General features: G+C 48.9%; 1 protein-coding gene across 5 annotated transcripts in view; it reads right to left on the reverse strand.

Moving 5' to 3' along the window:
- The window catches only part of IRF3 (interferon regulatory factor 3), a 430,041-nt gene that overhangs the window by 397,045 nt on the left and 7,963 nt on the right, over window positions 1–25,033 (reverse strand). For all 5 annotated transcript variants that reach the window (XM_069605200.1, XM_069605192.1, XM_069605193.1 and 2 more), the window contains exons 2-3: window positions 7,658–7,895; window positions 6,705–6,876 (exon numbers count right to left, since the gene is read on the reverse strand). In XM_069605200.1, the coding sequence (XP_069461301.1) occupies window positions 6,705–6,876; window positions 7,658–7,822 (337 nt within the window). In that variant the 5' untranslated portion in view covers window positions 7,823–7,895. The remainder of the gene's footprint in view (window positions 1–6,704; window positions 6,877–7,657; window positions 7,896–25,033) is intronic.

Here is a 25,033-nt window from a genome sequence, read left to right on the forward strand (position 1 = left end):
GATTGGATCTCTGAAATGCATTCTCTTGCTGATATGGAAATGGTAATTTTCAGGAGACAAAGGAATCTGAAAGTTTTCGAGAAAATATGGAGGACATTTCTTGGTGTGTACTAGGTCTTGCATTGCACTATATATATGGCGTTATTATTTTCATGTATAGTAATTTATATGGACTTTTGTTACTTATTGGCTATTTTTTGTAAATAGTTTTGATATGTTTGTTGATTAATTCTGAATTAAAAAAAATGAAAAAAAAAATAAAATAAAACAAAAAAGATGAGAAATATGTAGGAGGAACACCCAGTTGATAGATGGATTTAATGTTGAGTATTTAAATAACAAAATGTTGTTTGTTGATGAATTGTATGTACACTACCCCCATGTGCACAAAGAATTTTTAAGAGAGATAAATTGTTGAAAATAAAGCTTGGTTTTAGTATAATCAACACATATGCCATTGTGGATTTGGTTGATGCTGAATTGTAATAATTTGTTACATGCAAAGAAAGAAGGATTTTCGATCCCTATATAGGTATTCCAACCTTTGGCAGTTTGTGTTTTGTTTGACTGTGACTCCTGGGTAGTCAGGGCTGAGCACCATGCTCCTCATTAATATATTGACTTGGGAGTTGTAGGAAAGCCCCTAGATGCTCACACTAGACAAAAAATACAACCCACTAAGGCAAAAGCCTAATACACCTCTTGCAAGGATAACAAGGTTTATTTCCATACAAAAGGAAAAAGCGCCAACAAAGAACTCTGCTGCCGCGGAACGTCCTGGCAAAATCTGCATGAGCAGTACGTTATAAAGGTACACAGTGTCATCAGTGACATCATTACAAACAGTAGAAACCTGTGAGGCAGGTTGATGCGACCCTGCACATAGGTCACCTGCTCCATAGGGGATGCCAGACAATGGGTCCCAGCCCCGTCCGCCGATCTTCTTCAACGTGGGGAATGCTGCATTCACCATCAGTCGCCAGCCGAGTAATAGGCAATTATTTTGTAAAATAATCAACACATCTCTATCTATGTAGCAGTGCACCTGGTACAAGTAGACAGGGGCCCGGGAGGAAAACCGAGGCCATACTATCTCACACAATTCACTCACTCCCAGACAGGCCGGCACCTCTCCAAGGTCGTCCATCCTCGTTCTGGGCTATAATTTCATCCCTCCCTGCACCTCGCAGGACAAATCACGTGACCTACAAGTGAAGGCAGGAGGGCCCTGCTTTCTGATCTTTTTGATCGATCGGGTGTCCAGCAGGTTTATGGTCAGTGGTCTGAGGCTGGCTGATCCATTGAAATTCAGGGGTGCATATTTGGGTGCTATAACTTAGAATTGGGAATGGTGGGTGTCAGAGGCCCGTGCCCTCCTTCTTGTGGAATTGTATTGCACCAAAGCGCTCAGCCCTCCTCCCATGGCTTTGCACGGCACATTCTTCGCAGGGCATGAAGTTTGGCAACATTTTAGGACAATTAAGGGTTTATGGGTCTGTGTAGCTCTGGCTTTTTTCATCATTGCCTGGGATACAACCTATTGATTTGCTCATGTTTACAGCCTAGGCCTGGGGTGCTGACTACTGCGCTGCGTTTATGCTTTGTGCTCCAATATGGCTGCTAATAACCAAGATGGCTGCCATCTCCAAATGTGCACTGCACCTTTAAGCATGCAGTAATGTAATCGTGCAGAAGCTTTTAAGGGCACTCCCCTCCCTCCTGGTGTTTTACATTACCGAAAACGGCCTTGGCCTTAGTCTGAAGCACTTGGGGGTGCAGGAAGATCATGTGCCCTTCCCAACAGTGTGCTGGACAGTACACATTAATGTTTTTGAGTGCCCTGGGGTTTGAATGTTTATACCCCCAGGGTGTTATTGTCTGCTTCCCTGATAGTTCCCCTAACTCTGTGAGTGTGTTTCCTTGGTTGTTGCCTGGGTGAGATTATGAGTGCCCCTCTGTGCCTATGTCTAAACCCCTGTTGGGCTTGTGAGTTCCCCTTTGCCCCCTTTCCTGTGCCCAGTGGATTGCCAGTCTGTGCCCCCTGAGGAGTCTGTAAGTGCACTTTTCCATACTTCTCCGAGACCCTAGTTGTGCACCTCTGCATCCCTGTGTGTGCATTTTTGTGTCGAGGTGTGCTGCACGGTGGCAGTGCTAACCTGCCCTAGAAATAGCTGAAGACAGTCTGAGGTACGCAGCATTTGTGATTGTGGAATGGGCTCGGAGGCAAGAGCTGCCTTCATTCCTGATTATAGCATTGAGCTTGTGCTTTATTTAGAATAACTCCCTATACTCCAAGGTGGGCCAACCAGACTATTGCATACCATCTCAAGGTGACTGTGGTAGAAGCCTGACATTAAGCTTTCAGGGATTAAATCACGATGGATGGGGCAGAAGGCGGAGACTGATAGAACCTTGGACCAGGACTGACTCCATGAGTGTAGAGTTTCCAGGAGTCAATGTTATTCTTTCTTGCAGGTTCACTAATGTATCACATATAGCTATAGGACTCTGTACCTAGTGTACCTTTGGCTTGGGCCAATAGGCATTGAGGAAACTTAGATGCAATTCTGAAGCAGTGTGCTAGGAGCTAAGGTGAACATCTTGAAATATGTTATCTTTTTTGGCTGGGGGCTGGGGTGGCCTTAACTCAAGGCATACCAGGAAAAAGACTAACTGCTTGGGCGAGGCAGACAAAGTGTATAGAGGGGGAAGGAATGATGCTCAAACCGATGGCGCTATAACCCACTGCAAACTGTAGTACTCAAGAAAAGATTATGCTCAGGCGGGTGAGTCCAACTAACAAGACAAAAAAGGGATACATGTGTTTGAATGGCAGAGAGGAGTGGATGGTGTCTATTGTGCCTTGTGTTTACCAGAAAGGCGCATATTATTACCTCTCTCCCATACCTGACCGGTGGTTGCATGAATATACTTTGGGCCATGCAGTTTGACTCGGTGTAGTTAGTGGAAGGATGGAGTGCGTAGCACAGGGCAGGCGGGAGAGCTCACGGCACTGCCTCCGAGAGCCGCGTCTCCTCCTGTTGCACAGAGCATAGAGCCAGACCCTGAGTTTCTCTCATTACTCTGTCGCCTTCACTCTCGCGGAGCCTTCAGTCGTTATTAGCGCAAGCCACCGGGCATACTAGGTGGGAACAGCCCAACGGGGTTTGTGATGCCTTCCCCCTTCTCTCCCGTGTAGTGATGAGACATGAGAGTGGCGATGGGGGAGACGAGGAAGTGGGGTTGCAAGTTTGTATCTGTGAGAGGGAGATGGGGGGAAGAGACAGCCTGGGAGAGAAATAAACATTTAAAGGTTTGCAGTAAAGCATGCAAGGTAGAGGAGAGTCTGCCCCAGGGGGGCGGAGATGTATGAAAAAGAGAGTGAGGGAGAGGTGGCTGTGACAGAGATCTGAGAGGGGGGGGGAGAGTGTAAACACTGGATGAGAATAGAGATAGCAGCATGCAGAGAGAGAAACAAAATATTTTCTTTAAGCAGGGCTCACAATTTGCACTCACCACTAGCCACTGCTTTGAGAAAAATGCCTCTTGGCGAGTAAGACATTTTGTGGTTGTATGTGTGGAATTGAGATGGCGAGTGACTTTATGCCCGGCTAGTGGCTTGCAACTTGAAATGTTGCCCCCTGTTTTAAGCATAAAGGGTGGAGCAGGGTGTGAGCGAGGTAGTTAGCAGGACATTTTGTTGATATGTGGTATAATAAAAATGCAAGTTTAAGGACCAACCCAGAAGTAGGCCTTCTAGGGCGGAGCCGTGAAGAAGTACAATAGCATGACATGCTAAATGCAGATTCGGTACTGTACCATGGGAAAACATGAACACATTTTATGAAGTATTTATCATTGCATAGCAACATGTGGTCTGTATTTGATCATATGTGACCTCTTGCACCCTCTCGATAGTTATCTGTGTTTATCTTAAATGGAGTGACCTCACTCTAGTCAATAGATGAGGACTGATTCCCAAAATATTATTTTGCTCTCTGGGCTCCAAAGTTTGAAAACGAACAGTTTGCATGATTGCTGATTGAGGGGAAAACTGAATGTACAAATGCACGAGCAGCTTTGTCCTCCTGGCACGCCCATCATCTCTTATGCGTAGAGGGATGCACTATACCTGGTCTGCCCTGTTACAAACCAGGCACAAGGGGGTGCCCAAAGCAGACCGTGGTCTCTCCTGAAACATCCCTGCATTTCTGACCTATGAACAGAACAAGCTTTGGCAATGCCAACAGTTTTAGCATTTGTGTAGGAATGGGAAAGGCATTTGCCAGGCACTGCCGTAGTGATATTAACTGTCCATCGATGGTAGCAGCTGCAAAATGGTGCCAGTACCTGGGCATATAATAGCAGTGCCTGGCAAATGTCTAATACGTCTACACAAGCCAAGTATTGTGACTTTGCCAATGCTTGTTTTTAACAGGACTTCAGTGAAGGATATGCATTGTGATTATAAATAGAGTGGCTGCAGGCAGACCTGGTTAAGACATTTGTATTACACCGGTAGCATGTTTACAGCTCCAATTAAGTCATTAACTCTCAGAAGACTGCTGTGAAAAAACACTGACAGGCACTTCGAGCACAAAGGTTGCTGGTAAGGCATGAACAAGCTAGCTTAAAGAGTTCCCAGGAGGAGGTGCTTTGGGCAGAGTGAGGCAGGAAGTGGGTGGGAATGGCCATAGGGAAAGCATGGGTAGTCAATGGGTGGGTAAAAAATCAAATAACACCTACCAGCTTTGTGTTCCTCCTCATAAGCCATTTCTCCCTAGCTGAACTATAATGCAATAGTTTCGGTTTATAGGTGGCGCTTCAGTGCCACCTAATAGTCAAAACTAAATATGCTCGTTTCATTTCATTTAATTTCCACCACTGAAATAGAGCAGAAAATGTAAAAATAAAAATACAATAGAGGTAACAGGTTCTTGAAGGCCCCTCGGCTGCAATGTGCATCCGTTACACAGTAGAATGTAGGTCTGACACCATCCCTCCACGAATTTGCGTGCAAATGCATATCGTGATGAAGTCTGGGAAGTGGGGTTAGATGGAACCTGGGGGTCAGGGAAGACCATCTTCATTAGGCGTCAACTTTGTAAGGCATTTATGCAGGATCATCGGTGGGGAATTGGGAGGGGGAGTGGGCAAGCAAGTCCCAGGCTCTCTATGTTCTCTATGTTCTGGCAATGCAACCCCCAAGAGCGGAAGATACAATAATATTCATATATGGGTGAAGAAGGTACATTCTTAGCAATCACGGTCCACAGACTTGAGACAAAGTCACAGCTTATCCCAGTGCACAGACCTAGATGTGGTGGCTATTGGGCCACAGCAGCCTGGTGCTTGAAGAGAGGAGACCAAATATCCACAACAGAGGACACCCTGATTGAATCAGATGGCTGCCATTAAAGGGCCGCCATTTCCAAAATGGTGGTCCTACCTTTCGTAAGCCCAATGAGCCTAAGGGAGCAAGGGGTGGAAGAGAGAAGAAATGAGAGGAAACGCAAGGGGAATAAGGGGTGGCAAGGAAAAGAGGCGTGCCAAGGATGATCGTAAGGAGTGAAATGGGCTGATAGCTAGGCTGCGGCAAGTCTGTGTATAGATTTGAAGATGATGAGAATGAGTTTATACTTTGCCCTCTGTCTCAAAGATAAAAAGCCCAGCTGACAGATGGCTGGGGAGGCGGAGGTGAAGCGGGGAAGGTTGAAGAATGTACCGACAGCGAAGTTGATGACTTTGTCGAGAGGTGAAAAAGCATAGTTTGGAAGGCTATAGAGTAGACTGGTACAGTAGCTAGACCGAGAGAGTACTAAAGAGGAGATTAGGTGCTTAGCAGTGTTGAAGCGAAGAAGATGTCTTATTTTTTGTGATGTTGTGGAGATCTGCCGCAGAGGCAGATTTGGAGATGAAGAGCGAGAAGTTGTGACATGGGTCGAAGACGACATCACGGTTGCGAGCAGATGCAGAGCAGGGAAGGTAGTCAGGAGAGAAGAATAGAAGAGGGGGGAGAAGAAGAGATAGCCTGTTGGGTGGGAAGTAACGAACGTCAGTCTTAGTGGAGTTGAGCATGAGTGAGTGAGATGCCGTCCAGTATTTGAAGGCGGAGAAACAGTTAGAAATGTTATGACTGTAGGTCATCAGATAATCAGATAAGGAGGGAAAGGAGAAGACGATCTGAGGGTCAGCAGCAAAGGGTGGATAGGAGAAGCCGTAGGAGGAGATAAAAGTGCCAAGAGCAGAGGTACAGGGAGTGAAGAGAAGTGGACCCAGGAATGACCCTTGGTGAACACAAACAGTAAGGGGGGTGAGTGGGGAGTTAAGGCTGTACCTGGACACCTGGAAGTGTCGGAGGGTGACATATGAAGCAAACCAAGCATTGCCATCTTGCAGCAGTAACCCAATCACTTTCAATGAGTGTTTGTCAGTGCCCCACCGGTGTATGTGCTCTTAAAGTGGTGTGTCCCATGTTTGTGTTCCTAAGGAATACGACAGCCTGTGCTCATGTAGGTTGAACCTGCCCAGGGTCTCTGTAAACATGCTGGCCTGCGTTCTTGGCGAGTAGTGGTCTGCATGTGTCCTTTAAGGGTTTTCTGTGCTAGTTAGGACGCCCTTGTTTATGGGTGTACTGGTCTGCGGGCGGTAATGCCGGTCTGTGCCCCGTTGGAGTGCTAGATATTGTGAAGTTTCTCTGCTACCTTGACTGAGGACCTCATAGATTTTGTGCGGATCCCCGGAGTCAGAGCTGCAATCCGCAATAAGTTTCACTTCGGATTTTCGGTTCAGGGCTGAGCGCAGGTTTCTCTTCCACACAGAGGGCCTTGGCTCATCCCTGCCGGGCTGGTAGGTGCCACTGGCGATCGCCCACGCCTATGGAGAATGAAGAATGAGGCATATTACATATTCATAAATAACTTGGTTTGTACCTTTCAGTGAACAACTATGCTAGGTATTCAACATCATTGCATCTTCCAATAGGGGAGAGAGGGCTTTGTTGCCAGTACCACATCCTGCAACCTCTGTGCACGCTATGCATTCCATGAAGACTGGCCTTACAAAATGGGTGCAGAAAATAAATGACCACTGGCTGTGATTCATGAGAGGCCCAAGATGAAAGGTCAAAAGCTGATTACTCCTCTCACCTCTAGCAGGGATCCCTGGGAGGAGAGAAAAAGCCATGCAGGCCTAGCTGCCACAAAACGCTCACGGTCACTCACGCAGAGAGTGGGCATGCATTGATTGGGCATGGAGGCTGAGGATCAGAGGAGAGAGGCAAAAAACTAAAAAGGCACGGTCCATGACCTCTTATTATCAGAGGTGATCCCACCGCAGGACTGCATGGATTGAGAGTGCACCTTTGGAAGGAAGAGGATCCTGATGCCTAGACCTCACCACCAATGCCAAGCAATCCTGAATATGAGAAGCTCCCTGCTCTACACCATGACCTCTGGCAATGGCAAGGCTGCCTAACATCTCAGGCCAGTCGAGGAAATGTCATTACTAATAGGGCAATTTGGTAACTTCTGGTGAAGGCTGCAATGTAGCCGTCTGGTCTATCCTTCCCAAATAAACCAATGACAGCCAACTTCCTAGTGCATGCCCTCAAACCCTATCAATGCATCCCCAAAACCAAGTTCTCTAAAAGATTCACCTCAAAGATTTTGAAGTCATCATTAGACCGGTCATGCCGCAGGCCGTGTTTCCAAGGAATGCGAAATTGTGTGTGCTCGGGGTTCGTCCAGGTCAGGCCCGGATACTCGGGATTACCAATTTGTCTCGTTAGCCAGGGGATGATGAGGGGTTTCTGGGCACTCATGTCACAGAGTTTTGGGTCCTCCTCTGATCAGGCTACGTGTGCTGAAAACTCAGCCAGGAATTAGCAGGAGGACCTAATACAAGGAAGAGAACAACACGAGAGATCAGATTATGCCGAACAAATTACTCATCATACCAGCGCAAAACCTGTTTGTAAAGAGTGTTTATGTGGTAGGTGTGAAATATGCTGTAGGACATCCAAGCTTCAGGGCTTGGGACAGAGGTATTCTAGAGCTCTACCTCCCTCGCAGGTTTTTATTTCATTCTCATAATGACTTGTTGGATGAGTGTTGGTCATTTATTTATTTATTTTTCAACTTGTGGAGTGCACACAGCCTATGGATGCTAGCTATGAATGCCCCACGGCAGGTAAAGAGCCAATTTTCTTGTTTTTTTGCTAAGTGTTGTGACACATATTTTATGGAATAATCAAGATTTCAAATGCAATGATAACTCCTCAGATCGTACGGCTGTACCGGTCAAATAGAAACAAACTCCAGGCAGTATGTGAATAGTCTTATAGTGTTCGGAACTCATGGTGGCAATAAGTAAGACAGACACAAGTGATCACAGTTAAAGGGTGTTTATTGAACAATGAATTCTGTATGCAGGTTGGAAAAACGCCTATTCTAAACCTAAATCTAAGATGGGAGCAAGCGTCAACCATCAAACGAAAAATAAGGCAGTTCTAGTGGCGTTGTGTCAAATAAAAGGGCCTCTACTAAGAAGCCTATTGCCAAACCTTACAGCTAATACAAAAAAGTGTGGTATAGTACTCAAGAAAAGAAAGAAGGGTTCTCAAATAATATGTCAAGATGCTGTAGCCAGAGCCTCCCTTCTCCACATTTTGAGCATGGGGTAAGGTGGGATCTTGGAGCACAGTACTCTCTTGGGCAGCTTTTGGGACCGTTGATGGCAAAGTCTCATTTCACTTGAAAGACTCTTACGTTCGAGGACCTGACGTTCATCAACTAACAAAAAAAAACAAAAGTTCCTTCAACAAAGGAAAGTTTGTTTCCACTGTTCGCTGGGTGATGGATTCGCCCCATGGTCCCCCTCTTCTGGGCGCTGACCCTTCTCAATTGTTTACCACAGTTTCACGTAGGGTGATGGCCTCACCCCTGGGTCCCCCTCTTCTGGGCACTGACCCTTCCTGTATCGTGTTCCACAAATCTTAATGTCTTTTTAAAGAGTTCCAGCAGACATCCCTTGGCCGGGTTCACGTTTGTCAACACTCTGTTTCTTGGAACTTTAGACTTTGCCCCTCTTAAGATTCACTTCCCTTTCTTTCACTTAGCTTGTAGATCAAAGTCTTTCGATTGTACAGGGATTTTGCTTGACCGTCAGTATGACACTTTGACCTATTCCGCTGGCCCTCATATGGCCTGCTGATATCTGTAGATTCTCTCAGATGGGGGATCAACCAGAATCTCTTGAGTTAGCACCCTTGTGGTGCCAGTTTTCCTCTGCACCTGGTCTCCCCTTAACACTTTTACAGTTCATTCCCAGTTCCTTCAACTTGGTTAAAACTTGCCACTTTGCAATTCTCTCACTCAACACAGCCCGGGTTCTCATCGGTTCTCCCCTCGACTCACTGGCTGTGATGAAGCACTTGGCTTTTTTGGAGTCAAGGCTGGTACCACGGGTGCGGGAGCTTCCCTCACTCCAGTTTATCGGCATAGGCTTTCCCCGTGTACCGTTGACATCTGCCGCAAGACACTTGTGCTATTGTTCGTGGTCTTAGGCGCTCTTCTGCGAAGATTGCATGTGTCTGGGATGAAAAGGGCAAGGTCACTTCTCTCCTCATCACCCTATTGATTCCTGTCGCCTTTCTCCTTCTCTTCAACTTCCGCACATTAGCCGCCTCGTCCTGCTGTCTGCCGTGCTCGTACTGTGCTCTCTGGCTCCACCTTTTATCCCTGTGGGGAAGGGAAAGGGCCGCAGGTGTGTGTAATTCTGATCAATTGCCTGACTTTGCCCGACCCTTGTATTGGGACATGTCAGGTAAACGGCTCTGGTGTTGGTCCATTTTTGTCATGATTCCTGCCCCTCATGTCCCCAGCCCTCCAAGATGTCAGGCTGGAGCCAGGCCACGATCACCTACATGGCCCTCAAGGGCCTCTCCATCCCTCCAAAGACCCACTTGGAGTCAGACTTGGCGCTTGTGGCACCAGACTCACTCACTCCCATAGGATAACATTGGGGATTGGACTTGTAGTGCATTGATGGGGAAAAGATGGATGCCCCCACATATTCCGGTTCCCAGAACTGCATGTGCAGTCTAGTCTTTTGGGTGTGGTTCAGCCCAGAGACACCTGGGATACCCAGAGACTATTTAAGCCACGCCCAGGCTGAGAAACTTGCTTTGCATTTTCTGCACCTGCAGCGTGACACTCACCGTGTTTGGATCGGTCCCCAGTAGGCCTGCATCTTTCTTCTGCGCTCAGCTCCTGCAAGAACAAGAACACCGTTAGGAACAGCCTTACCTTGCGGCGCTTCTGCCCATCATTCATCGCTCCTTCTGTTCTGCGGGCATCTTCGGCGTTGTCATTCCCATCCCGGCACACCGCTTCCTAAGGAAAAGGGAAAAGAACAGAAAAAAGGCATTAGTAAGTATTCTGCAAATCTTCGCTTATTTTTAAACACTGTTCGAGCTTCAAATGCTTACCTGAATCTCAGCCGCTCTGGGGAAACTATCTCCAGAACTTCTCATCCATCTGCAAGAGGAAAAAGACTCTCCAGGTTAGCGTGGAAACATCTAGAGGCGCCGCATACCGCGCTTACTCACCGCATTTGTTTTTCATAACCAGCATCCACGCTGAAAACGTTGCGGCACCTAAAAGATACAGAAAAAGAACTCAGTTCAATACAAATACGAAAGGGGTGCATCGTGCATCGCGCTCTCACTCACCTTCAGCGCTACTCATCTCAGCAGCACACCGCCATCCCCGGACGCCGGCCATCATCTAAGGAAGGAAAGGAACAAAGTTAGAGAACTGTTCAAAAGACTCATTATACTTACCTGTCGGACTCTTGCCAGTGAAGTAACTAGGCAGCAACGAGCCCGCATCAATCAACGCGCCCCTGCGCTGAAAGCAGGATGGAGAGCACACTATCCAAGAAAACAAGGTGAGCTGTGGATCAAAGGAAAGGGTTGGACCCCGGGGGAAGAAGGGGTTCAAGCACACAGACAAAAGGGAGTTAAACTCTACCAATCCTGTGTTTCAGGCCCAGTCTCCAGTCGAATAGCCTCCAGGGAAGGGTTCGAAGTCGTAAGAGGTCAGAACAGGTTGAGTGACGTCCCCGTGGATACCAGGTGAGCGTTACAATTTTCCCTTTGTGTTGTGCGAAAGTGTTTGTGTTGGAAAAGTGGGGCCCGGGGGGTTGGTCAGAGACTGACCAGCCTCCGTAGGGGCGCTAGAAGGACAGCCTACATAGCGGGCTGCCCTTCTGGCCTCCCTTCCCGGGGACATCCAACACCTCGCCTCCTCCTCCCAACCGGAGGCAATATAAGAGAAATAAAGGGGTTCCATGTCTTAAAATCGTAGCAAAAATGGCTGTGGATACAAAATATTGCGGCAGAAATGCTGTGCTTTTGCCGCCACAATCATGTAAAGGATGCGGGGGACACCCCCGCAATCCCTGGATCCATTATACCATTTAAGGGGAGCGGGGGACAACCGTGCAACCCCTGCTCCCCTTAAATGGTATAATGGGGTCCACCTTTACCGGGTCAAACCACAGCATTTTTGCAGCATTTTCTTTTACCAGCGACATTTTTGCCGCGATTTTATTACCTGATACCAATAAGGACATACACCAGGGTGAATAAATAGTTTTAAAACATGTGTATTTGTTTTAAATTTTGACTGGTTCTTCCACCATGACTAGGCTGCTCTATAAAGTCTTTATGAGGGGCCACTTGGAATAGTGGGGAGAAGGACAGTGGACAGGTCACCCCCTGGCCTCAAGGAATGGACTTGGCAGGAGGGAACTTTGGAGAAGCGTTTTGAAAATAAAACATTGGAGAATAACATTTGGAGAGAGATGGAACAGCAGGGAGCCATAGGATCAGCTGAAGGCTGTCTGAAGGAGGCGCAGGTGTGATGACTTGTGCTAGGACATTTTTTCTGAAGTCCAGCTAAGGGCTTAGTAAAACCATTCAACTGAGGCAGTACAAGACTCCACTCTTAGCATAAGGCTTTACCACCTGAGTCCGTGGTAGCGTAGACAGAGCAGCCAGGCTTTTACAGGAAGGAGAGAGGGCTGTAGAATCAGTACAAATGAAATTGTGATACAAATGGTCCAAAGAAACGCTGAAACACTATGGGCCTCATCACGAGTTGGGCGGTATTACCACCGGGATACCGCCTGGGCTAATAGCGGTACCGCCAAACCCTCTGGCGCTATTGGCGGTAACCGTAATTCCCCATTGGGTCTGTTGGACCCATAGGGGATTTTCGGCGCAATTAGCGCGCGCTAATAGCGTGGTGCTAATTGTGCCCGAAAATGGGAATTTTCCCAGCTCATTTACCCCCAGCCAAACCCTTAAATGCGGCGGTAATAGCGTTACTGCCGCATTTAAGGGTTACCGCCAAACTTTTGATGAGGATCTATGTATTGTAAAAAATAAAGGATTTATTTAAATACAAGTAGGCCCAGATAAATCTAGGGGTGAATAAGTACTAACACATTATATAAAATCAAAATTATAAAAACACAACACTATACTTGAAGGTACGCAGACTAAAGTATAAGCCTCATTTGGAACACCTAACAGTAGTTCTAGAGAAGTCAAAACCGTTTCATACACATTCAGTATAGGTCATGCCTATTCTTGGGGAGTAAAAACCAATGGTTACTTTCACAATTACATTCAGTAATGCAAGGGCAGTAGACCCTACCAGTTGTACAATGACTCTTAGTGCAAATCACATAATCAGTCAACTGGACAATATACTTTTTGTGAATAGTGGAACACTTATTCCAGGTACAGTAAAAACCTAGAACTACTTTTGTGATAACCCACAGTTATACTAGGTGAGTAAAACCTAAGGGTGTAATATTCAAATACAGGTGTTTTGAGATCAGTGAAACACAGATTGAGATAAGCAGTAACTATTATAACTTATTTTTGGGAGGCACACAGCTAACTCAAGGTAAGTAAAACCCATTTACATTTTTAATCTCACAATGTAGTCCAGGTTAGATCTTTCCCAGCTATACAAGTAACTTCTGTATGATTCATGAGGGACATTTAGAACCAAAAACTCTTCTTATGTCGGTCTACAACAGTACAGGGAAAGCAAACCCCAATGTTACACTTAACTGAATGACTCAAAGTTATTCTAGGTAGGCAACAACCTAATACACACCTATTCTGGACAGGTTAGCAGAAAGTCAGGGGAAGCAAGACCCAGATGGGGGACACTGATACAATTATCCTAACAGGAGTAATCTGGTGAAACCAACACATTACTTTTAGGAAGAGGCACACCCAATGGCAAAACGGTTTCTAATGAAAGAAAGATGTTAACCATACTCTTAAGAATAGTGCATCACACATCCAAGGTAAGTAATAACTTTTGTAACTATTCACTCTTAGAGTTATAAAGAGTTGGTTGGTAATTGTAAGTAACTTTTAAACACTTATTTTCTTTTCTAGGCAAAAGGCCCAATCTCTTAAAAGTCTTTCCCTGGTTCTTGGAGCATGAGTGTTCTCAGTGGCAGAAGGGGGGTCACTAGGGACTAGGGACCAACAGACAGTATCAGAATAGGTTCTTAAGTAGCAAACGTCAGAGTTCCTTAGGAAGACTGGGCAAATAGGTGAGTACGTTACTTCTAGGGTTAGAAGAGGGTCCAGGGGCTTCAAAGAAGACACCCTAAAAGGATTCTAGTAGTGGGACTGGGTACACTGGAGGAGAGACCTCCCCATCACAGAAAACACCCCACAGCTACACAAAAATCCAAGGAGACTTAAGATAAGTACATACCCCATCCAACACAGTACCTCAACATTGAAGAAGATTTTGCAGCAGGAGGACTTCAAGGTCTGCAGCCAAATACCCGGTCAGTGGATTCCTTGTTGTGTTGACTGAAAACAAGACCTCAGAAGGAACTTTGCAGCAGGGATCGATGAAGAAGGCTCTAGGCAAGGTTTTCCTCGTGGCTGAATGTGGTTTTGCAGATTTGACGCCTTTTCAAGGAGCACAGAAGAAGACAGAAAATCGCAGTTGAATTCTCGTTGTTACAAAGATCCAGCACTCTGACGCAAGGTTGCAGCAATGCGTGGGATGGCTCAAAATGCAAGTCTTCTTGAGTCTAGTGGGTCTCACCAGGTCAGGGTTGTCGTTTCAGAGTCCCCAGGTCGATTAGAAGGAAGGGCTACAGCAGGCTCCGGTTACACAGCAGGCTCTCCAGTCGCTGGAAATCATTTCATCCGATTTTCCTTCATCATCCTCTTCGGTTTTGGTTCCAGTGGTCGACTTTTTCAGCTTCCAGGTTTGCAGTATTTAACAGGAACTAGAGCACAACTTCTGCATTCTCTCCATGCATTTTACAACATGGGGCGGTCTGGGTGTCCAGTCAGGACAGCCAGTCCCCACTGGGATGTGTCCCCATTCAGGCAGGGAGGAAGACAAAGGGCTGTGGAGTTTTGGACTCCTCCCTTGCTTCCTGCCTTCACAGACAGACTGGAGCCTGGGCGGGGAGTCCAGGGGACTCCCGCCAAAGATAAAAATCACGCAAAGGAATTTCCCACCCTGGATGCCAGGGGAAGGAACAGGAAAGGACAAGAAACACTAAAATGGCGATAAAAGAAGACAGGGGCCATTTTGGTAAAATGAGCACCCTTAGATGCCTTAACTGCAGCTGTGCACACAGCCCGCGGTAAAGGTGCACCAAATTAATACAAGGTATCACTGCCACCAGCCATTGAAGGTAAGCCTGTCCCTGTAACAGAATTGTTACAGTTTTAGTGTGAAATGGGATGCAATGCATCTCTCCAGCACTCCACATAAGGTGGGGTGTGCTGGTTTCACCTTGCAAAATATAAAAGGGATACAAAGATCCTTTTTACCCTTGGGAACTGTAGTTCTCTCAAGTTTATCAAAAGAAAGTTAAAAGGGGAGCCCCTATGGCAACCCAGCAACAGCAGGCACTGATTGCCAAAAAGTTGTTAAAGATGATAACTTTAAAAAGACAGAGAAAATGACACCCATAAAAAGAGTAAAAGATTCTATGGGTTTTGAAAAAGGTTTCCACTCACAGAGGTATTAAGGAAAAATATCCCACTAGCAAAGCAAAATGTTCTGGTGTTAACCCAGGTAAGGAAGATTTACCATTTCTATGAAAATCTCAACTAACAAAACTCATCCCGCGAGATCTTGGGACCCGAGATCTTGCGAGAACACGTGCGCGAAGCGCGCAAAGGAACAAGAAAGTGAAGATGTGGAGCGAAGGCTACCGTCGTGCCCCAGCCCTCCTCCTGAGGTGAGGCCTGAAGCCTCCATTGAGCAGCTAGACACACTGGTGATGTTCATCTCATTGCAGGGCGTAATTCCATGGCTACCAGACAGAGCCTCATTGCAGCTCTTGTAAATAAATTAAGACACTTAAGCCGACTCTGATACATCAGTGCAGTAAAGCCAACTGCACTGACCCATCAAGGACTTAACAGTGAGTACAGACAAATCTCTGCGTGTTGCAAGGTGCCAAATAAAACACCTTGGCCCTCATTACGACCCTTGCGGAAAGCGACTGACCGGACCGCCACAGCGTAAATAGCGTTTCCGCCATTGCACGAAGGAGCAAAGTGCGGCCCATTCCGACCCATCGGGCACGAGCACCACGGCATGGCGGAAGTGCAAAGTCCGCGATGGCGGAAATGACCCCAAAACGGCCCACACCGCCGCCGTACGGCGCCCCAGGTGCAATACCGCCACCCCTCTTAGCGGTCACCGCAGTGTGCGCCTACCGGAAAGTACGGTGGCCGGAAATATACGGAAACGGAAGTTAAAACACGGGCCCGGAACGGGAAACATCCCGGCGTACACCTATAAATACACTAAAACCACACAACCACTAAAAACACTACCCTGAGACACACCCCACCCCGTCAACCACCCTAGCGAAACCAAGAAAAATGGGAAAAGTAGCGAAGAAAGCGTGCGACCGCAAGCGGCAGGTCCACTTCTCCCGTGAGGAACTCACCGTGCTAACAGAGACCCTCCAGGAGAATGCTGCCGTCGTCTTCTCCACGCAAATGACCAGGACGGCACTTGCAAACAAGAAGGCCATATGGGCTCTGGTGGCACAGCGGGTAAGTGCGGTGGGGACCGCACCCCGCACCCCACAGCAATGCCGCAAGCGATGGGACGACCTGCGGATACGCGTCCGCAGCATACTCTCTGCCAACCGCAACATTGCCACAGCCACCGGGGGAGGTCCTGAATCACCCATCAAGTTGACCCCCTGGGAAGAAATATGTGCCTCCACCATCGGAATGGAGAGCATAGAGGGAGTCGGAGGGATGGAGAAAGGAGTGCAGACATCCGAAGATTCAGGTAGGTGGGCCAGATAAAACAATCCACACAGTCCATCCATGTGAAGTACCATGCGTCCACATAGTGCAACAGAAACACATGTCCAGGAGAACGTCCACACACATCGGCCTGATAGCGCACGTTAAAAACCACAATAAATACATAAATAATTAAAAACCCCTAAAACACGCACTACACGTGCAGCAGGCACACCCTAACTGCAGGCTGCCAAACAACTGCACCCTCACTCCACACACAAATCAAAGCACCTCCAAGGCCCCGACCCAAAACACCCTCAGGTACCACCCCAAAGCATGTGATACAATGCCATTCCAATTCCCACAGACCCATCAATAACCCTCGCTCTCCTTTACTCCACCACAGGGTCCGATCCAAACGACGAGCAACAGGACACCCCTACCAGCACACCTGCAAAGAGGGCCAAGACCAACGGCCAGAGACCCTCCACCTCAGCTGCACGCATCAAGACACGGCAGCAGCACAAATCAGGTGGCAGCACAGAGGAGGGAACATCAACAGGCACCCCAGCAGCCAGCATGCCCACAACACCACCACCACAGGTCCCCCCAATGGATGCCACAGAAGGCACTGCCTCTGGTGGCAGCAGCACCATAGGTGACACCCCATTGATGGCAGCATGCTCGGACACAGAAAACGGGGATGCCGAAGTCAGATCCATCCATGACCTGTCCCAATCCCCCTGTCTGTCCCATCCCGTACAACATGAGGATACCACGCAGGGGCACCCACAAGACGACGACTGGCCATCCCCCCCAAGCCCTGTGGGAAGGCAACATGAGGTCAACAGCCCCTCTGCGACACCCCCGCAAATGGCCATGGCCCAGCAGAGGCAACAGTCCCTCGACCAGTTGATCGAACAACAGCAGCAACTGGCCACACTCCTCAAGGACCATGCCGATGAATGTGGGGGCACCAAGGCAGACATAGAAACATCAACTGAGACACTTAGGGCAGAAATGGAGAGAGGCACAGAGACGCTAAGGTCACAAATTGAGAGAAGCACCGAGAGCCTGAGGGGGGAACTGCATGCGACGTCCAAAGACGTATGTGCCGAACTTGCCGCAGTGCGCCGTGTGCTCACTGAGCTCTCGCAAACCCTTAGGGACATGCATGGACGTGAGCAGGCAGACACATCATCCGTTGCAAGTTCCGTCCAGGGCAGCCCCCAACGTAGATCTGGGAGGACCCGGCGCTCCACAGGCAGGGGTGCCCCTGATACCCGCAGAGGGGGCATGCAATAGCGACAGCCCACTGACAATGAGCATCTTTGAACACTGGTGTTCGGGGGGGAGGTAGGAGGGTGGAGGGGGTGTGTTGGGCTCACTTGGGTGGCGGGTCGATAGGGTGTACAACATGATATCACATATGCCATAAACAGTGCACGATCAACCAATGAGATGTGTGGACATTGATCTTTGTGTACTAGGCCATCATAGGCGTACAGTCCATTTTGTGCATGTTCCAGACACACACAGTGCCACGTGTCCCGTGTCCATGTATCAGCCACCAGGCATGAGTGCTAGAAGCATACATCAATGAGATGCTGACGAATGTCACGGGCCTCCGGTGCCTCGCAGACTCCTTGAGGTGCTGCCACATCCCCACCCTCATCATGACCATCATCCGGTGCTTGCAGTTCTGCGTCAGGGGGCATGGGCACATTTCTACGTACGCACATGTTGTGGAGCATGACACATGCCATCACCATCTTTGCAACCTTCTCATGGCGGTACAGGAGTGCCCCGCCAGACCTGCTGAGGCAGCGGAAACGGCCCTTCAGTAGGCCGCATGCCTGCTCAATGACTACACGGGTACGTGAGTGGGCATGGTTGTAGTCCTCCTCATGCTGGTCCCGTGGGTTCCGGACTGGTGTGAGGAGCCATCTCTTCAGTGGATATCCAGCATCACCTGTATGTGGACGAGAAACGTAGGATGTGGAATGCCATTGATACGTACGCACACCCCCCCCCCTTCCTGCCAGTACATTGCCAAATCACATACCCCACATCATCATGCATGCAATGAGACTCACCGAGTAGCCAGGATCTGTTCCCTGCGTGTCGCTCCATGTAGCGTGGTATGGTAGAGTTCCTCAAGACCATGGAATCATGGGTTGATCCAGGGAATCGGGCACAACAATGCGTAAAGATCCTGTTGGAGTCACACACCATTTGTACATTCAGTGAATGAAATTGTTTTCGGTTGCGGTACTGGGCCTCCATGGCATGTGGCACGACCAATTCAACATGGGTGCAGTCGATGGCACCAATGCAACCCGGTATGCCGGCAAGTGCATGGAATCCCACTTTTGTGTTGGTTATTTCCTGCTCCGAGCGTGGTAGAGAGATGTAGTCGTCTGCGTGCTGCAGGAGGGCATCGAGCACTTGGAATAGTGTCCGTGAGAACAGTGGCTGAGAAATGCCATGCAACTGTCCGACTGTGTGCTGGTAGGTGCCTGTGGCCAGGAAGTGGAGTACAGACACCACCTTCAGTAGGGGTGGGATGGCGGTTGGGCTATCTATCATGCTGACTAGGTCAGCCTGTGTCATGTCCACAATGGCGGCTATGGTGTCCCTGTCCAGACGGTAGAGGGTGTGGATCTGCTCATCAGTGAGGTTGAACGGATGTGCTCGGAGGCGTGGGATTGCGGGCTGCCTGCGTGGTGGTAGTGGCTGTGCTGCTGGGCCTTGCTGGCCCTGCCTTGGCCTCCTCCTCCTCCTGCGTCTCCTCCGTGCGGCTGGTTGTAGTTGTTGTTCGTCTTCTTCTTGGAGTCGGAGCACTTGCAGTGCTATCAGGTCCCCCAGGGCCAACATCGCGAGTCCTGCCGGTAGCATTTCGCTGTGGTTGTGGGAGGAGACTGGCTGTGCAATTTATGTGTTTCCAGGCTGTATGGCCTCCACCTGTGGTGATTGATTCCACCTGTGCAAACTGCTCTCCCCTTTGGCCGAGCACGTCCCGCGCACAACGCTGCAAATCGGGTAATGGTATCTTGCTATTGCAATCATGTATTTGTACCCGATGGGCGTGTAAGATTGGTTGATATGTTCATTCTGCTGTGGTCCCATTGTTTCCCATACTATCTGTGCAGTCGCGAACGGACTTGTGAAGGGTCAGTGGAACGTAGTACTCGAGTAACGGTGGGCCCTCATGCATCACTGTACCGAGTTGCAACGACGGGCGGGGCGTCCCATTTGTGGGTGAAGGCAGTTGCCATTTTCACACACAGCCGCACTCGATGGAATAATTAGTGATTTCAAACGGCCACAGATGCCTTTTCGACGTGATGTTGCAAATGAGGAATTCGAAGGGCGGCGCTTTCGGTTTCCAGCTAGCGGCGAGGAGATGCCCACAGGTCTGACTGCAAATATAACGTTCTATTGTTCTATGTCCTTGAGACAGGGCCCATGGCGAGGGAGCAATGATTGATATGAATAGTTTGGGATGCGCAATAGCTACGTGGGCGATGAGGCCGGCCATTCCCAAATACATGTTACTTCACAACACTGGATTTACGGGCTGGGGCACTGTGGATTTAGCAGGCTGCATTACGCACAGACTCAATGGACGTTTCTAATGTCATGTGAGTAATTATTCATGCGTTTTGATCCCGGGATGAGGGAATGATGAATGGATGCATGGGCAGGTGATTTGATGCAGAGTTTGCCATGTACAGGGCTTCTTGGGATCTATCCGCCTCCCCTACGCTATGTGATGCAGGGCTGCCATAGTGGGACCATCGTCTATCTGGCCTTGTTGAGCCCTCCCTGTCTCGACGCGCCCTCAGACACTTGTGTCCATGCACGTTAACATTCCCATCTGATGGATTCTGTTTTGGCAGACGCATGCACAGGTACACTCGTTCGTGATGGTGTTTACACCTAGGTATAGATGGTTATGAGTCGCAAGTGGCTTTGGGGTGGTGATGATCCTTTGGAGTGGGCTAGCATGCATATGGCTGTGGATTTCGTGTGCTCATTGAAGTGAGTTGTTCGAATGTAGTTCTGATGGCCATTCTGTTCTTGTTCTTTTCTTTTGGTTGACAGGTATCTCCTCCCCTTTTGCCACTGCCATCTGTATGCCACTCCTGCAGATGGATTTTACTCCCGACACCTGCTGCTTCGTGTTAATCGGTGGAGCAGCATTACGATCTTATGGGACGATCGCCAGTGGCCCACATGCCCTTACGCAGTACTGGTGGCTCGGAGCAACATTTCGGCCTTTCAGCTGGACTAGTGCCTTCCCATTGGGACGGCCCTGCGGTTGTGTGCGCTTCCATGTTGCCTTTTCGTACGTGATTGTGGCTCTGTGTACCATGATGGGACAGGGCGTCACACAAGTAGTGGCTGGTCATTTCTTGCGGATGCAGCCCACAATGGTGAAATGTGTTTTGGAGTTCATGGCCTGATGGCTGTATGGGTTTGGTGATTTTGTTGTGCATTAAATTTCTATTCTGATTTGGCCCGTGTAGCGTTTTTCTTTGCAAGTGATGTGGCATGTGCCTATTTGTGGGGCGATGTATTGTGAGGAGATCTGCATTGGGTTCCTGCTTCGGGGTTTAGTTGCGTGGTACTGTGCTGGGCGCGTTTGCCTACTGAGCCCGTGAGGTCAGGGATGGGGGCTGCCTATATGACAGTTTGGATGTTGTCATGCTCAGGGGCGGGGGATTGGGTTTTGTGTAACAGATGGCGGTCAGCCAGGTGGACTGGTGGAATGATGTGATTTTCGGAATGTTGCTGGGCACAGGTGCCTGTGTTTGCGTGCGTTTCTTGGTGGGGGACTGTGGTCATGTCCATTGGGATGGCTTCTGTATTCGTGCCATCTGTGCCCTGCAGCTCCCATTGGCCCCTCTTGTGTTGCTTTTGTTCGTTGGCATGCATGGGTGCTTTGTACATTTCAATGGTTGCATTGTGACTTCATTGCACCTACAGGGAGTTGTACTTTGTGGGCAGGGAGCGGTGTACAGGCACTCAGTGGGGCCGTTTACGGTTGATTCGCGATGCCGTACTTCTCGCCATGGCGGAATGGTCCATTCCGCCATGCCTGATGGCGTTAGGTACATGTCCGCTAGGGTCGGAATTGGCGTACCGTTGCACCATGGTGGTGTTTGCGGTTTGGCATGGCGCGCGCGCGCGTGCTTAGTGCAGTTAGCGTTGGCGTTCACTACGGTGTCGCTAATGGCTTCGTACTTTGCGGTGACGGGTCATAGTCGCACCGAGCGCTATTCGATGGCGGTATTGCATTTCCGCCATCGTTTTCCCCTTTCCGCCAGGGTCGTAATGAGGGCCCTTATCTTCATCCTGGTGTCCTGTGTTCATTGGGCCACCACAGCAGTCTTGAAAGACCCCTCTCCCTCCCACCATGGTGGGGAGATTCGTATGAGCCGGGCCACCCATGTCCAGAGTTGCCAGGCAGGAGGTGTGCGCCTTGAGCTGCTTGTCCCAGAGAAGTAGCGGCTTGGGAAGCAGCATGGTCCTCCCCGGGGTCTGTCGAGGCAGGCCAGAAAATGGCAAAATCATAGCTGACCAGGCTGCATGAGCGGGGCGGCCTACGACGGGCCTGCCCGCGGATCCAGACTGGGCAGGCTGCTGGAGATCAAAGCCCAAGCCCACATATGCCAGGAGCAGCCCGGGTAAAGAGGCCAGTGTAGGCCCCAGCATGCAATGAAGTCTGCCCGGTGCTACGGAATGAGGCACACAGGGAGTTCGAGGGCACAGGCCCTCAAACTGAGGGTAGCAGAGCTAGTCTCAGGTGGGGGGAGGAAGACAAAAGGGGTGACGGACAGTCGCCCCCTTACTCCCTTCTACTGCACATTTGGGGCCAGAAGCCAGATGGGCTGGGGGTGGAAACTCTGGCCTAATGAGGGATGGCATCGGGTAGGGAGCGCAAGTGGCCATCTTTTCACCCCCACTTCAAAGGGGGGAAGCAATCAGGACAAAGGATACACCAAGAGGCCACCTAGGTGTGAAGTGACCTGGGCTGGAGTTCTGCAGAGCCTGGCAGCCTTTGATCAGGCCGCCCAGGGCCGACCAAAGGTTTTGCCGCAGGCAAAATGTGCCCATTAAATAAAGAGCCCCAGAGCCAGACCTTCAGAATCTGACGCTCCGAACGGAGTGCATCACGCTTTAAGCGCACACTGAAAACCTTTCTTTTTCCAATCCTACCCACCCAACTTAAGAAAAGACCGAGAGACACACAGACACACGGAGTCGTGGGCAGTGACGGAGGTACAGAGGCGTAGACAGGGTAGGGCCTGAGTGGGCCAGGCACACTCAAAATCTGTACATGCTCACTCAGCAGTGCTGTGTGGACTCAACCAGATTAGCTTCAGGCCCCGCTTGTTAGACAATCCTGGCTACGCCTCTGTGACGGCATGGGCCAGAAAGGAAACTAACATCAGGCACAGGAGTGCAGCACCAGCCAGATCCCACAACAGGTCCCAATGGCACCGACCTGGAATAGGATCGACAGGACTATCGTCGCGCTGGTGGCACACTGTTGGCCAAGGACAATCTTCCTATTCTGGCTCAAGTGCCCAAAACTACAGAATAAGACAATGCAACACACCTGCTGCTGGGAGTTTCATAATACACAGAATGTTATTCATTGTGGAGGATTTGCCTTTAGGATGATGCTGATTCAGGTCAAACTTTGAATTTGGCAGTGTGGTAAAAATGGGTGCAATTCCGTTACCACTAAAATAAAAGTGGCAGTAACTAAATTACTGCTGCTTTTTTACTGCACTGACGAACTCGAAATGAGCCTCAAAATGATTAACTGCTTCTTTGACACACATCATCCTAGTTATCAATTTACTCTGATTCTATGGGGTGGGTTCCATGTGTTGAAATTGCGGCAAAAATGGCCGTTTACACAAAAAAACGCGGCCAAAAGGCAGTGGTTTTGCCGCTGCAATCCATGTAAGGGATGCAGTGACACCCCTGCAACCCCAAGACCCATTATACCATTTAAGGGGAGCGGGGGACACCCCCGCAGCCCCCGCTCCCCTTAAATGGTATAATGGGGTACACCTTTACTGGGTCAAACCACAGCATTTTTGCCGCGATTTTTTGTAAAGGCGATATTTTTGCCGCAATTGTATTACTGCATACCATGGGGTGGCCAATAGAACATTTGGACTATCCACAGAAAATAGAGCAGAAGTGATTTTTCAAATAATAAAGTTATGGACAAAAGCATTACTGATCTGATTGACTTGTGCGCCAAACACATCAGCCGCATCTTCTATAGGTTGACAACAGACTTGATATTTTCGCTGGCCTTGCCCATCTCAGGGTGCTATTTGCTGAGGACTGTCCCCTTGATGTCCTCTCTGTTCCAGACTCTCCTGATCCACTAATGCAGGGGTTTGCAACCTTTAGTTCACCCGATGTTTGTCGCTACCACTCCCATCTGCCCTAGACAACATAGTCAATGTTGAGAGATCATGGGTGTCCTAGTCCAAAACATGTGGAGTACCAACCATTTCAGACCTGTGCACTAATGCCACTGGCAAACGTACTGTATAGCAATGATCGCAGTCATGTGCAAGTGTGTGCTTAAGCAACAAAAACAAGGCAGTCTGGCACGTGCCTGCATAGTGGTGCTCCCCATGCCAGTTGCATATCAGAAAAAAAAGGGTGAGTGGATAGCTTAACAAGGTCCTACATGTGCACGCTGAGTGTCCATTGGCTGCAGATGTGCAGCAAAGTCCACGTTCTACTATCACTGGTACATGCATATGTTTGTGCTTGTTTGCTGAACTAGTGACCTGCACCTGGTACCGTTGCTGTCCATGGTGTACCCACATCACACTCGTGAACCACCCTCCTTACTGCAACAGTGCTACCGATTATTACAGTAGGGGAGCAGCACCTGCGTCCTGTAGATGGACTAAAGCAATGTGCTGGTATGACCAGCTTGCTTGCCCAGAAACGTCACCTTACGGCTCATTTGTAGTCATGAAACTGGATAACTAGCACAGCAGCGCCGGCATGGTTCCCACCTTTATTTCTCGTTGTGACTAAAACTAACATTTAAAAAAATGTAGTTACCAAAACACCACATCAAAAGTGAATTGGGTCCAAGTCAATAAGTGCAGGTGCTCAGAAATCAGTCCCGGGCCTCAGCCCTGGCAAGCACTCCCACAAATGAAGCACTGCTGATGAGCCGTCAATGTGTGGCTCTGTTAATACTATGTTTACTGGCAAAACGTTCTTGTTTGGTTGTCACGCCTTTGTATACATGAATGACAGTGGCATGAACCCATCGATAAGTGTAAGGGGGTTCGATCAAATGTCAGGGTGAGTGGACAAAAGGCATAGCAACAGACCTGGAGTTAGACGAGGATCCTTGTAGATAAGTTAGTTTGAAATGTTGTGTTACAAATGCAGGTTTCAGCGTTACAGGGATCCTAAGCCTGTAAGCATCCATGAGGTGAAAGGTAAAAACAAGATGGAGGGTGCATGGAAATGGTGGTGTCCCGTCCCTATTGGGCTAGGTTGGAATGGAGCCTTCTATGTGTTAGGGAGGGGGCTCTCAGGGTTGACACCGGACAATCTCCATTGACGGATGTCAAATGGGGCCACACCAAGCATATTTGCCTTGCCATCAGGATGGTTGAGAGATCA

Source organism: Ambystoma mexicanum, chromosome 1p, assembly GCF_040938575.1.
Source record: "Ambystoma mexicanum isolate Mex_15411 chromosome 1p, UKY_AmexF1_1, whole genome shotgun sequence".
Lineage (NCBI taxonomy): Eukaryota > Metazoa > Chordata > Amphibia > Caudata > Ambystomatidae > Ambystoma > Ambystoma mexicanum.